The 15,114-nt window shown below is 45.3% G+C and overlaps 1 protein-coding gene across 19 annotated transcripts in view; it reads left to right on the forward strand.

Annotated features, from left to right (window-relative positions):
* Positions 1-15,114, forward strand: part of PHLDB1 (pleckstrin homology like domain family B member 1) — a 437,675-nt gene that overhangs the window by 204,213 nt on the left and 218,348 nt on the right. For all 19 annotated transcript variants that reach the window (XM_086956734.1, XM_086956721.1, XM_086956728.1 and 16 more), the window contains one exon: positions 9,275-10,749. In XM_086956734.1, coding sequence (XP_086812860.1) covers positions 9,275-10,749 — 1,475 coding nt within the window. The remainder of the gene's footprint in view (positions 1-9,274; positions 10,750-15,114) is intronic.

Here is a 15,114-nt window from a genome sequence, read left to right on the forward strand (position 1 = left end):
GTGCGCATTTTTCCAGCAGTTTGGCGAGAGTGGGAATATTGGTAATGGGACAGTAATTGTTCAGATCAGAGGGGTCGGCTGTAGGTTTCTTTAGTAAGGCTGTGACTTGTCCAACTTTGAGGGAGTCAGGGATGGTTCCTTGTTGAAGAGAGGTGTTGATAATTTTAGTCCAGAGTGGGAGAAGCAAAGGGGTAAAGTCTTTTACAGCGTTAGCAGGAAGGGGGTCCGTGAGGTGATTGGATGGTTTCAAGGTGCTGAGCAGTTTGCCAATTTCTTCTTCAGAGTAGGTGCCAAAGGTTGACCATGTAGCATTGTTTTTTGGTTGAGTGGGTGCTATGCAGTGGGGTTTGGAGTAGAGGCTTGTGTCAATGAGGAGATCGCTCTTTATGTTGTCAGTTTTTTGGATAAAGAAAGCGGAGAAGTCTTCACAGGAGGGTGCTTCGCGTACAGTGCTGAGTGGTTGGGGTTGTTCCTTGGATTGTGTTCTGATTAGCTCAAACAGTTTTTTCTGACGTTTTTTTGCTTGGTCGAGCTGGAGGCTGAAGAAATCTGATTTTGAGCGTTTTATTTTCCTGAAATAGGCATTTCTCTTTTTCTTCAGAGTTTTTAGGTGCAGTGCAGAGGGAGCTGATCTCCAGGTGACTTCAGCATGGTTCAGCCCAATTTCCCACAGAAAATTCCTGCCAAGGGCCAAGGTTTTTCCGGTTATTAGAAGGAGACAGACTCCCATCTTATTCACCGTCTAGAGTAGACAAATATGCCTGTTGAACTTCCTGAGGTCAAAGGTCATGTGTACCACCACTGTGATTAGCAATGGGGGTTCTTGCCCGAATGCCTCCATAGACCAACTCCAAGATGCATAACACAGCACACCAGCTCTCCACAAGCCCAGAATCCACTAGAGATAGTTGAACTTTTGGGGAGATATTCTTTGTTTTGCTGGATTTTTTTCCTGTTTTTCCCTTCCCTCAGGGCAGGAAGTGCAGCGGTAGCTTGGTTAAACTGTTTTCTTTAGGCTGTAATGTCAGGGCTGACATCACTCTGTGTCCTTATATTACTGAACCCTTAATTTTCTGCTTAGTGTACAGTGGATTTCAGAATCAATAGTTCAAAAGATAAAATGCAAATTAGTGTTTTGGATTCAAAAATGACTTGATGATTTTTGGTATTTTTCTAGTTTGACCCAGTATCACTCTCGAAATGTTCCCCTTAAATCTGTAATTACCAAATCCAGTTATTATACTTCTAAATAACTTGTTTAAGGACAGAAAAAGGCTTGCCTTTTTGATTCATAAATATACATTAGAAAAACATTGCAGACTACTTCTTTGGTTAAAACTTACATCTGTTTATGTAAAAGCTTTTCTGTATGACCGGAAAATACTCGCTAATTATTTTTCTTTTTTGCCGACCACTTTGCTACATACCTCTGATTCACTTATAAAATTCTACTGGTTGAAGCAAAGGGTAAAAAATGTTAAACTACCCAAATTTGTGAAATTTTTAAGTTTTTAGTTGGGCAAAATTTCACCCACAAGGATGGAAGGAGTTGTGTGACAGGAATTCTGGTCAACCCTAATCTTGACCCCAGGTTACTTCTTCAAGTCTCTTCACCCCCTCCCAAGCTGCTCACTAGATACAATTTGGGATACCGGTTCTGTTCCGCTGTTTAAACCGTAGTCTGGCTTGGTCACGTAACTCCCTTCTATACATTCTGTGACCCTACTTCTCTGATGACCAATTGTTTCATCTTGTATTCAGTTGCTGCATCACCATCGATGCCTGAATAGCCACCGCATAACCATGAAACTCGTACACCGCCGTAGTGTCCACCAGACCAACCCTGGAAGTTATCCAAAGACAACGTCCTGAATGGTCATCACCATTCTTATAAAATACGTCTGTGGGTCCCGCTCTACCGTTCCAGTGTCACCACCTATTCAGCAACATCTATTTTTTCACTGGCATATTCCCATTTATCAACCTCCTGTTCGGCACTACAGAGCACAGTCTTTCTGATATTATAGTTCACCTTCCAAAACGGGGATACACCTATCTTTCAAGTGTTCGTCAGCAGTCTGTTGACTTTCCCTAACTTTGGGGACTCCAGTTTGAGGTAGGTTTGGGAGGTCCAGTATGGTCCTCTGCTGCCTACTAAAGTGGGGGTAGATTTCCTCTTGTACCTGTAACTTCTTACAGAGTTTTGAGCTAAGCTCAGATACCTCCATACTTTTGTTCAAACAAGCCAGCTCCAAGATGCCTGCCATCCAAGTTATTTCTTGTTTATGGTGCAGTGAGGGGTTAGGCAAATTAATCCAGACATCCGTCAAACAGCTGACTTAGAACCCCATTGTTCAGAGCCTTTGCATCATTCAGTGTGTCCTTGGTCCTTCCTGCGAAGATGGGCAGTGTGAGCGGCCTGTAGGCCATATCCGCTGGTTCCACCCAATTTCTTTTCCTGCCACTGCTTCCTGACTTCCCCTGGTATTGGGCTTTCGGTCCCGGCAGATTTATGCTGTCTCAAGGAGTTTCCTTAAAATCTCCTCTCCTACATTTAAGGTGATCCCTGCCTCTTCGCACATGGACATGTCTCGTCAACTACAGGGTGCAATATGGCCACCAGAGTAAAGCTGCAGCTGCCATCTTGTTTGTGAGTCAGAAAGGGAAGCTAAGCCCAAACATGGGAAATACCCAGAGACCTCTGGGAGCATCAACAGGATCTCTGATTCTACCCTCTACATACATCTGTTTCCATAGGTGTAATTCATTTTAGGGATGACATTGGACGAAGCCTCTGAGGGGGAGCCTGCAGCAGAGCTGCTCTTCTGTTTGTGTAATCACAAATCTCAATTAAAATTAGCCCCGTGTGCTCAAGTTTGCCTCTTGCTTTTTAAAGACGTTTCTTTAGTGCAGATGGATCCCATGGCAAATGTTTCTAACGAAATGGACTTAATTTTACATCTAACAGAAAAATATTTTAAACTGAGGTGACCATGAAACAAAGAACCCAAATTTAATATCATGTGTGCATAGGTTTTTCAGAGAAAATCTTCAGAAAAAATGTTTTAAAAAATATTGGAATTGTTAATTCAAGTTAAAAACAATACAAGTGTGAATTGTTGTATAAATGTTCTAAAATGTGAGGATAGGTTGCCTCTTTCTGATGAAAGAAAGATTTCACGTTCATCAGAGGTTAGGTGTTTATGCAGAAATAATTGCAGAAAATTCAGGTATTTTTATAAGTTGACCTAAAGTTTTTTTGTCAAAACCAAAAAATGCTCATTTTAACCAGTTTCATAACATTTTCAATATTAATTTTTGATAAGCTGGAGAGAACGACGTTGGATCATTTAGTCCCCCTCTGGGTTCTGCGTTCCTATTCAATCCAAAATTGCACTCCATTCAGAAGAGTGAGCACAGCCATCTTTGTCTACCCGCAGAGGCCCCTTTTGTACCGTTTTCGTCCGCCATAAGTGTGGCAGGGTATGCTCAGACGTGAGTCCCTTGCTCACTTTGCCACTGGATTCAAGCAAGCCGGGCTGAAGACGGCTGGAATGCCAGAAACCGGTCCTCGGAAGCTTGTTTCCGTTCCAGGGAAGACATGGCTTGGCAGTTCGGGCTGGACTGTTCCTATGAGGCACAGGGTCAGACTGATTTGCATATAGCCATGTCTGAAGTGGGGTGGCAGAGTGGGCTAAAGAACGGTGATGGATTAATCCCAGATCTTTTGACTGGGTGTGAGTGTTTGATTGATTCAGATGCTCCGTCCATCACCACCCCCTTTTGTACCGCATTCCTGGTGCAAGGCTGCCCATCACTGACAGGCCCTAATTTGTTAATTTAGAAATAATGGTCTCTCTCTCACACAAAATTCATTCTAGCAATATTTTATTCAGCATGTCTCAAATTTTAAACTTGCATTCCCCTCGGTCGCTGTCCAATAAATGGTTTTACCCCGAGAATGGGACTCGGTCATGCAAGGTGTGCTTGGCAGGCACGAAGTACGTCTGCGATCGTAGTATGACACCAGGCTCTTCTTGCTGGACAATTTTATGGTTTTAACAGTTATAAATGCAGCAACGGCGACTCTATCCCTAAAAACATGGATTGCATTATACACAGAAATAAAAATTCTTATTCTTCGGGTAAATTCTGATCATCATCCATAGTAAGAGTATATTCCTATGGGTGACTTTGCCAAATCTATAGTGCACATCATATGAATTTCTAAAAACAAGTGTCAGGAGAAAGTAGACATGAGACTCAAATAATTAAATATATCATGAGTATATTTTGTTAAAGCAAAAGAATCTCAAGTGGGTGCTACAATAGTAGGAAAAACCATGTAAACATTGTGATGCACCAGTGGATTATTTATTTATTTTGGGCCACCTGTGGCGTTATTTATTTTACTATACCATTCGAACATTACCAATGGCTATTTCAGGACAATAATATACAAATAAAGTGCCCAACAGCATGTAAATGGAGACAAGTAGCCTGGTAGCACTTTGCAGCCACTCAGCCCCCCCCCCCCCCCCCAAAAAAAATATCTTTTTATTTAGGGTGGGACTGGTAATTGGTGGGGGAGCTCCAGAGAGTATCTAACGAGCTGGAGGAATGGGTGTTGAAGGAGGTAAAGCCAGTGCATGTGTATGTAGCAATGAGGAAAGCCATTTTACTTTTCCGGTGTTCACATCTCTGAAATGTCATAGGCTGATATCAACACTAACGAACCTGTGTGTCAGCCAGTGTCTAAAGCCAGCAAGCCAAAGTAGCCAATGCCTGGAAGGGACTGCCCAAAAACCTCTTTCTGTGTATGTATCTGCATATGTTGTGGTGTGTGATGACAGTAGCACTCGCCAGACAGCTAAAGCTATCTGTGGGCTAGACACAAAAAATAAATGGCTGCTGAATAATTGAAATGCTGATGCAGACTGGAAAGAATCACAGTATTGGAGAAGGAGGGAATCCCCTCCACTGCATTCTCATTAGATGAGAGGCACATATTGCAAGACAGCTTTGCCCTCTGTACTGTCTCTTACGTCTAAAATAACTCTCTGGGGACATTGTTGTCTTGCCTCATTTAAAATAACGTGCAATGCCATTCGGATTTTAACCTTTATTTTTTTTTGTCACTCACAAATATGTGCGAAACACCTCTCACTGTGAGATCACTGCATTGTTGATTATTTTTTCCTGTAACACCTTTTTAAGGTCTTTTTGCTGTTACGAAATATATAATCATGGTATTCTCAAGTATTTTGTCGGATCGAAAGCCTATTTTTTTTTTACAACATTGATTAATAGCAATTAATAAATGATTTGTCCTAAATCACTGTGCGGGGTCCCTCCAACTACTTATGGTAATCCAGATTTACCAGATGGAAACCTGTTTTATAGCAGTAAATAGTGGTTTACCTGCATAGATGGTCCATGCCTGTCTAATGATTGTCTGTGCTTGCCTGCTGCATAGAGAAACGGCACAGTTCCTGCTTCAATTGTTGTCTGTACCTGCCTGCTACCTGCAGTTAAGACGGCCATACCTACAAATGGCTTGTATATTTAACTGCTGGACCTGCATGAATGACTCCTGAACCTGCATTAAAGGCCTACACTATTTGCCCGTGCCTGCACCAGTAGTAGTTGTTTCAGCATGCTGCCTCCATTTATTGCACCCCTCTCTGCTCTTCTGTTTGCAGTACCATCATGTTCCCTGCTCTCATTGATTCCCTCTCTGCACTGCTACTTGCAGTACCTGCTTGCAGTCTGCATTCATTGTGCCCCTCTCTGCACTGCTGCTTGCTGCCTGCATTCATTGCGCCGCTCTCAGCTCTGCTGCTTGCAGTACCTGCTTGCTGCCTCCATTCATTGCGCCTCTCTCAGCACTGCTGCTTGCTGCCTACATTTATTGCATCCCTCTCTGTACTGCTGTTTGCAGTACTTGCATGCTGCCTGCATTCATTGTGCCCCTTTCTGCACTGCTGCTTGTTGTACCTGCTTTCGGTCTGCATTCATTGTGCACCTCTCTGCACTGCTGCTTGCTGTCTGTAGTCATTGCGCCAGCTCTGCTGTTTGCAGTACCTGCTTGCTGCCTGCATTCATTGCGCCCGCGCTGCACTGCTGTTTGCAGTACCTGCATGCTGCCTGCATTCATTTGACCCCTCTCTGCTCTGCTGTTTGAGGTACCTGGTTGCTCCCTGCATTATTTGCGCCTCTCTCAGCACTGCTGCTTGCTGCCTGCATTAATTGCGTCCCTCCCTGTACTGCTGTTTGCAGTACCTGCATGCTGCTTGCATTATAGCGCCCTTCTCTGCACTGCTGTTTGCAGTACCTGCTTGCTGCCTGCATTCATCGCACCCCTCGCTGCACTGCGGTTTGCAGTACCTCCTTCCTGCCTCCATTGATTGTGCCTCTCTCAGCACTGCTGCTTGTTGCCTGCCTTAATTGCGTCCCTCCCTGTACTGCTGTTTGCAGTACCTGCTTGCGGTCTGCATTCCTTGTGCACCTCTCTGCACTGCTGCTTCCTGCCTGCATTCATTGCGCCCATCTGAGCTGCTGCTTGCAGTACCTGCATGCTGTCTGCATTATTGGCTGTGTTCTAATAACTGATGTGCTTGTACTAATGTTGGCTTAAAGCTTCTAACCTAAAGGCAGGAACATGGTGGTGCACGCTGCTTCCAGTAATGCAGCCAACGGGAGCAGAGGGCTACGCATTACAGGGTCCCGTGGGGACCAACCACCACTCTAGGAGCTGCTTGAGTGCCTAGGACTGCCCCTCTCCTCTCACTTGCACACACAGTTGCACAAAAAATGTAAGGCTTTCTTTTTTCTTTTTCTTTTTTAAGTGGACCAGTCCTGTTCAAGTATTGGAGGGCTGTCAATAGCAATTTGTTGGCATGTTGTATGTGTGGCATGCATTGCTGAATGCAACTGCTAAATGGTTAAAGCTTGCAGACGAAAGAAACCTCTCTAGAGCAACTCTTTCAGTTGCACAAATGGGTTGCACCACGTACCATATCTGAATCAAATACCATTAATGCGAATAAGTGATATAAATATGTCGTATATCAGGTAACATTTGCCTCATATCTTTGGTGTTGCTTACGCCCCGTCTCAGCCACCAGATAAGCAGTGTACTGGTGTGCTTTCTTTTACTCGATAGAGTCATCCAGATTCTCCCAACAGAATAATAGGGTGTAACAGGTAGAGAGAGCTCTCCCCACACTGCACCTGTGCTGCTCCAACGGGTAGTGATGAGTAACGCCAGCAGTGACGTTCTGTATGAAGGCGTAATACTGATGCTGCTGCCTGATCTGATGAGGGGCTTGAAGGTTAAAAAACATAGTTAATCTACTTTAATTTCCATCTACAAAGAGGATTAAGTTCAGCAAAAAATATACCCATGATCTAAAATTAAGAATATATGTTTCATTTTTTAACTGCTTTAGATTCTCCCATTAGGATTAAGGATGACTTTTTCACTCTTCTGAAGAACGTTAGTTTGATCCCAATCTTCAGAAATAGATCGTGAAAAACTCAAACTTAAAACCATTCTCCAGAATCCCATCTACTTTTAAAAACTTAGTAAAGGATGTAACCAGATGGGTGCTGCTTATGTAGCCAGGAACCTTTTGTGGGTAAAGTACCGCAATCTTTCACCTTAGACAATTAAAAGACATTAAAGATGACCGTAAGTGGAGACTAAATATTCCAAAGGCTTGTTAACTAGGAAGACCATTTTAATATGGCTTACACCATGCTTGATTTTAAGTTCCAAAGGCCAACATTTTTATTACGTCTTTCCTGTCAACAGAGCATGTGCTGTCGCCGTGAAGAGGTATTGTTTACAATAAAAGGCTTGGAACCCGCCCATTGCTTACTATTCATTGGCTTCATTGTCACCCTTCTTTGCTGCCTCCTAATTGGCCAGCGTGAACTGGGTGTCCATTCCATTTCTTTCTGTGGAGCATGGACCAAGCACAGATTGCTTCCTCTTGATTAGTGCCCATCCACTGCTCAAATGTGATTTAGGTACAATTTCCTCATTTCTCACTCACCCCTTTTCCATGTTACTTCTTCCCTCTCCCGCCACACCTTCTCTGTTTGGCTGCCCTCGCCCCTCCATCCCTCATTGCCATTGCTTGCTGTACCCCCCAGGCCCTTCCCTGCTTGCCCGTCTCATTCGAAGAAAAGCACTATGGTATCAGCCCTGGCTATGTCTTAGTACTTTTTTTCTAACTTTACTTTTAGCCATGCGGCACAGCCCCGCTGCTGTACATGGCTAAAAGACATTGGCAAAGCCGATAGTTCTCACATAGGCGAGACTGTTTGCTTTGCCAATACTTTTTTTTAGTTCAGCTGTTCTTGGTTGCACTAGTATGCATCAGCAGTGCCTGTTTAATAGATTGCTCACAAAGAACATTTACAGAGTACCTTTTTTCCTTGTTGTTTATGGCTGCAGCTTTCTAGATAAGGGACTCGCAAACCTGTGCAACTGTGTCTCTCTGAAATTGAGCTAACCATGCTGTTCAGTAAGAACCCCATTGGTTGTGTTGATGCGTAGGTCCACAACCACCATAGACCCCTCTTCCTTTTTTGGTGGCGTGCTTCATAAAATGTTTGACATTTTTAGTGTGCTTAAGGGAGAGTACTGGGGCCATTACTTATCGCCTCAAGATGTGCGACTCCGCTTCTAAGGCTCACACGATAGAAGTGAAGGTTGTTTTCTAAAATCTAGGCTTGCAAGACACAACAGGTCTTGTTTCCCAGATGATGCACACTGCCCTGAATGGTGTGTTTTTTTCTGAGTAACAGAGCGTTGTAGGGGATAACTTTGTAGGTTATCCTTGCTGTTATGAACTTACCTCTGTGGTGAAGCAGCACAGGGAGATTAAGAGAGGTGTTATTTGGAAATAATACTGTGAGCTCCTCTGCGCGTTGCTGCATGTTGAGCAGTTCCCTCTGTTTTTCCAGTAAAACCATAGTGGGGCAAACCCCAAGATATTCCCCCCCTCCCCCACACAAAGTTTCATTGAGAAGACCAGCTGTTCAAGGTGGTAGAGTTTGCGCTTCTTTAAATCCTGTTGTATGCCTGTCGCTCAGCTGCAGAGCTCCTTCTGAACCAGGAGGGTCCCTGTCTCTGGAGGGTAGACTGATTCTTACACAGTAGTCTCTGGTCTCATGAGTCCAATGATTCTTTTCATCCAGTGGTTTTCTTGCCTGGTGAGGCCTAAGCTCCTGCTAACAGTCGTGTTTTGTTCTTCTCTTTCAGGGTCCCAGAGTTTGGTGAATGGCAATCACCAGGGTTCCATCCATGACGTGTCCAGGGCGTCCGCCTCCGAGAGGCCCCCGGGTGTCCACAGCTCCCTGGTCAGCTCCATCGAGAAGGACTTGCAGGACATCATGGACTCGCTGGTGATAGAAGAACCAACCACGTCCAGTGGAAAGAAGGTGGCCGCCTCCGGGGCCCAGACTCCGCTTGCCCCCATGGTGAACGGAGGCGGCCGCTACCTCCTTTCGCCGCCGGTCAGCCCTGGCTCTATGTCCATGGGGTCCAGCTATGACAACGCCTCGCCTCCATTTTCCCCGCTCTCCTCCCTGTCGGCTGCCAGCAGTGGAAGTGGGGGCAGCCACTGCTCAGGGGGCCACGAGCGCGGCCCCCCAATGCCTCCGATGGTGCCAGTCCGCTCTTCGAGTTACAGCCACGTCATACAGCCAAAGGCGCTCCCTCCGAGCGGGGGGCAGCGGGTCCCCGAGAGCCCACGGGCACAGCGGCGGGTGGCACAGGAAAGCCCTCCTAGTCCCACGTTGGGTAGACGAGCCTTGTATTCGGAGAGCACCATCCACTCTACATTCACTGAAACCCGAAAACCCTCTGAAAGCTTGAGGCCAGCCTTCCAGAGCTCACCGGTGCCCACTGTTTCCATCACACCCACTGACAGCGGGCGCAGCCAAGCACCTGGTGTCCCAGGTAGCCCCAGGATGGGGCCAAAGGTCCCCCCTCAGCCATCTCCGAGGTCAAACATGGGATCACTGCAGGACAGGCCTCCTAGCCCATTGAGGGAACCCCGAGAGATGGCTCTGGAGAGGCAGGCCGCCTCAAGCCCGTCCCGCCAAATGTTGAACTCAGCCCGAGGCCTTGGGTCGGTGGACACAGCAGGGTTCATGCATGCCAACCATGGCGGCCGGTCCATGCAGCCATCTGAGAGCCCGCGTGTGGTCAGGAGACACCCAGAGAGCATGCGAGAGCTGCCCCCGCTTAGCCCCTCTGTGGCACGGCGAGCTACGCCAGCAGTGACTCTCACCCCGGTGCCCAGCTCCCCGCACACGAGGAGCCACCAGGACACCTCTGCGCAGCAGGGCAAAGGAATCCGGGACGTGCCCGAGAGCCCTCGGCTGAGGCGCAGAGCTGGTAGTGGGACCGCCGGGTTCTCGGACGATGGCCCCTTCAGTGGGAGGCCGGGAAGGGACAGGAGCCCTTCACCAACCTTCCACAGCAGCGACCCACCAACCCACCGGCGGCCAAGCTTTGGCACCACTCTGACACCGGCCTACAGCCTGTCCTCGCTGCCCTCCCCAAAGCAAAGCCCCCGCATGCAGAGGAAAATGTCGGGGGACATACAGCTGCCCCCCATGAGGCAGCGCAAGAACAGCATATCCGAAATCAGCGACAATGAGGACGACTTGCTGGAGTACCACCGCCGGCAGAGGGAGGAGCGGCTCCGGGAGCAGGAGATGGAGCGCCTGGTGAGTGACAGAAGTTGTGGGTGGTAAGAGAAGGTGCATAAGGAAGCATGAAGAAGGGCGGATAGGTGGAAGGAAGGCTGAAGGGTGGGAGCGAAAGAACAGGCTAGGAGGCACACCGTGACACACCATGTGAGCACAGAAATCAGTAGGCAGGTGAGGGCCAGAAAGAGTGTGCGAGAGGGAGGAGCTGAATATTAGGTGGGAGGGGCCTCAAGGTGTGGAAAAGTGTAGGAGATGGGGCCGGTGAGACTGAGGAGGAAATGGGCTTACATGGCAGCTGATGGGCCAGTCACTAGTAGTGACAGAACATAGGGCGTGAAGGTATTACACAATCTGTTGTTCTTGTACTTAGTGGCTAAAGCGCAAGGTGCAAAAAAAAAAAACATGTTGATGGAGAGAATGCTGATCAGTGTCAAACATTCACCCCAGTACAGAGATCTGGGCCTAAATCCATCTTTTTTTGGCTCCCCATGCCGTTCCAGTGTAATTGTAGCCCTAGGCAAATCAGTCTTGACCCTGCTTCCCATGGGAACAGTCCAGCGCGAACTGCCAGGCCAGGCCCTCCCTGGACTTGAAACAAGCATCCTGGCACTAGTTTGGCGGCATCACCCCATATCAGCCAGGCTAGCTTTACTCTAGTAGCATGGAGAGCACGGGACCCACGTCTGGGCATACCCATCGCACTCGGGGTGACAATTGCAAAAAAAATAAAAAAACAATTGATGGAGAGAATGTTGAACAATGTCAAAAATTCACCCCAGAACAGGCATCTGGGCCTAAATCCATCTTTTTTTCTGCTCCCCATGCCATTCCAATTTAAATCCAGCCATATTCAAGTCAGTCTTTACCCTGCTCCCCATGGGAACAGTCCAGCCCAAAATGCCATGCCAGGTCCTCCCTGGACCAAGAAACAAGCATCCTGGGATGTGCAAGGAGTGCATTGGGGGCATGGGAGGTCTGGTTTTTTGCGGGCTTCAAAAGACATTGGGAGGCCTGGCAGAGCAATAAATGTGGGATATCAGATAAAGATTGATGAGGGCAATTATTATGATTATTGTCTTATATTGCCATTCCGTGAGGTGACCCAGAAACTAAAGCTAATTTCTTCTTGATGGCCCAAATGTGGTGTGTGTTCCAGTTCCTTGACCCACTCTGCTGCAGAGTCTCCTTAGAGTAGAGCTTAAAGGCTTCTGCTTTGTTTAGCGCTGCACAGGGGTTAAAGCATAAGGAATTACAGACCCATCTAGTTGGGTGAAAGAAGTCTGCATACAGAGTAGTTTTCGGGTTGAAAAAGGTTTATTAAGCATGGAAAGGAACAAGGTGATTTCGAAAGAAACAACAGGAGTTTGTTACAAATGCAACATAGTGCTCAATATTATTCCCAAAAAAGTGTTTACTATGCAATCTTTACTCCCTGGATAAAAGACAAACTGATTAATGCAGATAAAATGAAAATATATTAACTGCACGTTGTGCACTTTTAAAAAGTTTTACCACATCCACCCTGTTTTAACGAGGGAGACTGGAATATTTCTGAAATTCTACAGTCTCTTTGTGCATTCCTTCCCGGCCGGGACAAGAGGTCTTGTGCTTTTCTTTTATTACATATGAGAACTGGTTCGCAACCAAGTATTTGCGCAATTAAAGAGTATTCTGAATATAACATTCTTTCCGTCCTTTCTGGGGCGTTTGGCATCTGACCGACCTACACGTTTCGCTAACTTGCAAAGACTAAAATTGCTCAGTTTCGAAAGGCGGGAGGCATTTGTTTCTGCTGCATGGGAATGTGAGGGGTATTTTATTAATTTGTGTTTAGTGCCAGAGAATTAACTCAGTTTTTCATAATGTTTCTGAAGTAAAGTGAGTAGTAGTTGCTTTCGTAATCAATCTCCACACCAAGAAGGTTGGATCTAAGCCAAATGTTTGTGATATCTGCATTCAGCACACTTATGTAATAAATAGAAATCATTTATAAAAGCAGTGATTTCTTCTGGGGGGAAAAAGACTCGAATCCAGGACACTGGGACTACTTTGTAGCCTGCAGCTTTGCTTCTGGAATGAGATCTCGCTGGAAGTGATAGCATGATGGCTGCTTGGTGTGAAGATTCTCATGACTAATGCATTGTTTCTGTTGTGCGGCACAGTATGTGTTTTTTCATGTTTAGTGCGACGTTCCATAGCATTGATCTTGATTGGAGTAAATGCAAAGAGGGGCATATAGACCATTCTCATAGAGATGCTTTGGTTACAACTAAAGAGATGTGTACGGAGGCCTTCGTGCATATAATTTGGAGGACAAGTTAAACCCGGAGTCGTGTGAATGTGAATTTTGGATTGAGCTGAAGAGTGTCACTAGATTTTGAGTTTTGGGACCCCGGTTGGTGCTTCCAAAATTCTCTTTTCATTCCAATATGACTCTATCCCTGACCACAAACATTTTCAAATGTTTAATTTGTGCATAGTTAAGGAATTCCAGTTTGTTTCCGGGGAGTTGCTGCAATTACCTGGGCTCATTGGAAAGTGTACCAGAAGACTGACTTGTAAATAGAAAATTGTGTTAACTTTTGAAGGTTCCTTTATGTGGGTGACAGATTGTTCCTTTTATTTTGAATGTGGATTCCCTACTCCGTTATCTTTTTTAACATTCTTAAAAGCAATAGGTATTGTGAATACAAAAGCAATTTACAATTTTGCTTGATAAATTACTGAGATAAGTTGTAAAACTGAAATAAACCATGTTTTAACTTCCTGCAAATTGGTGGGAGAAAGAACTTTAAGCTGCTTGGCTGCTATTGTTTTACCCCTTAAGCACAGCAAATTCAAGATCATATAATTGTCAATTTGCACAGTAACTCACATTACATCATCCTATAATTGCCCTTTAAAAAAAAATCGCTTTTCCAAAATTTAACAAAACGGTATAAACTCTTGTGTGCCAAAATATCTACACGTCCACCTCGCTGATTAAGTTGTAATTATCTGCCCAGATCACTATCTCTACCTACTGTCTCTCAGTCTCATTGAATTTATAATTTTATGGACTATCATAGCATATGCCAGTATCCGGGAATCCCATCACTGGGTAAATGATACATCCATTTTTGACTTGTGCATTTGTTTGTTGGTCCCATGGCTGGTTTTGTTTGAATGATTATATTAAATTCCAGTATCCAACTTCCATTCCCTAATTTTAAATCCACTTTCTAATGTGTTCTTACATTTATATTTTTCCTGCTATTGCATTTTATTTATAAGTGCAATTGATACAGCATTTAAGGTTTCAGAAATATTTTTAAGGCATATGGTAGGTCAGTTTAAAAAACAAGTCTGTGGAAATGTCCTTTCTCTGAGGTCTTTCACTCATAATGTTAATTAACAGAATGTTCTTCAGCTCATCAAAGCTTGTATTCTGCTTTTAAGAGGAAGGCTATATTTATTGCAATGTCAGTTCTCTGTATCAATCGGGCCTGTTTTTAGGTCTCGCCTAGCGACGCCTGCTCGCTTGCGAGATGTATTGTCAGTTTTGCGTCGGAAGCGGGGTGGAAGCTCCACCCTTGCTTCCCATTGGCGCGCGTCAAAAATGCTCGCTTTTGATTGCAAGAGAGGCATGTTTGTTCCCTCCCTGTCTCCTGTTTGCCAAGCCTTCCCGGACAGGAGATTGTGCACGCGCATGGCGTCTCTTTTGCTCACAGCGGACTCGCCAGGGCTTCATTAATTACGTGTCATATGTATCGGTTTCACTTTCGTATTGGTGCGCACAAGCTTTAAAGTTGCTGGCCAAACAGACAATACCATAACGTTTATAAAACCCCATTTGCTCAACTTTCAAACCTCTACCTTCGTTTATTTGGTCATGCCTCCCTGTGCTCATTTGGGCTACCTCGTACCTGCAACCCGCTTCCCTGTTATGCGTTTAGCATCGGCGTTGAAGAAACTGATGTTGTCTCTACGTTTTGCGAGTGAAACAAATAAATCGGAATAAGTATCATTCAGCAAGTGAGAGACATTACTAACTTCTCAAAGCAACAACTTTAGATATTTTACAAGGAAAAACATCACACTGAAACCATGTTGCATAGAAGGAAAACATCACCCTCAAACAAAGTTTAGGAGCATTGCGTGACCCCCCCTGGGGATCGAACTGGCAACCTTGGTATTCAGAGTGCCACTCTGTAACCGCTTGATGTACCTTGTACGTTTGATGAAACAAATACTCTTTTTAATGCACATGAGCATGCGAAGACCAGTATTGTGGCCATGTACGTAAAACACGTATTATAAAATGTTTCAAATAGCCGTTAGCGCAATGGGAACAACACATTTTGTGTCGGCCTTACGCTTCCTTTCTCTGCGTAAATGGCTAAC

Source organism: Lissotriton vulgaris, chromosome 2_1, assembly GCF_964263255.1.
Source record: "Lissotriton vulgaris chromosome 2_1, aLisVul1.2, whole genome shotgun sequence".
In the NCBI taxonomy this organism is placed as follows: Eukaryota; Metazoa; Chordata; class Amphibia; order Caudata; family Salamandridae; genus Lissotriton; species Lissotriton vulgaris.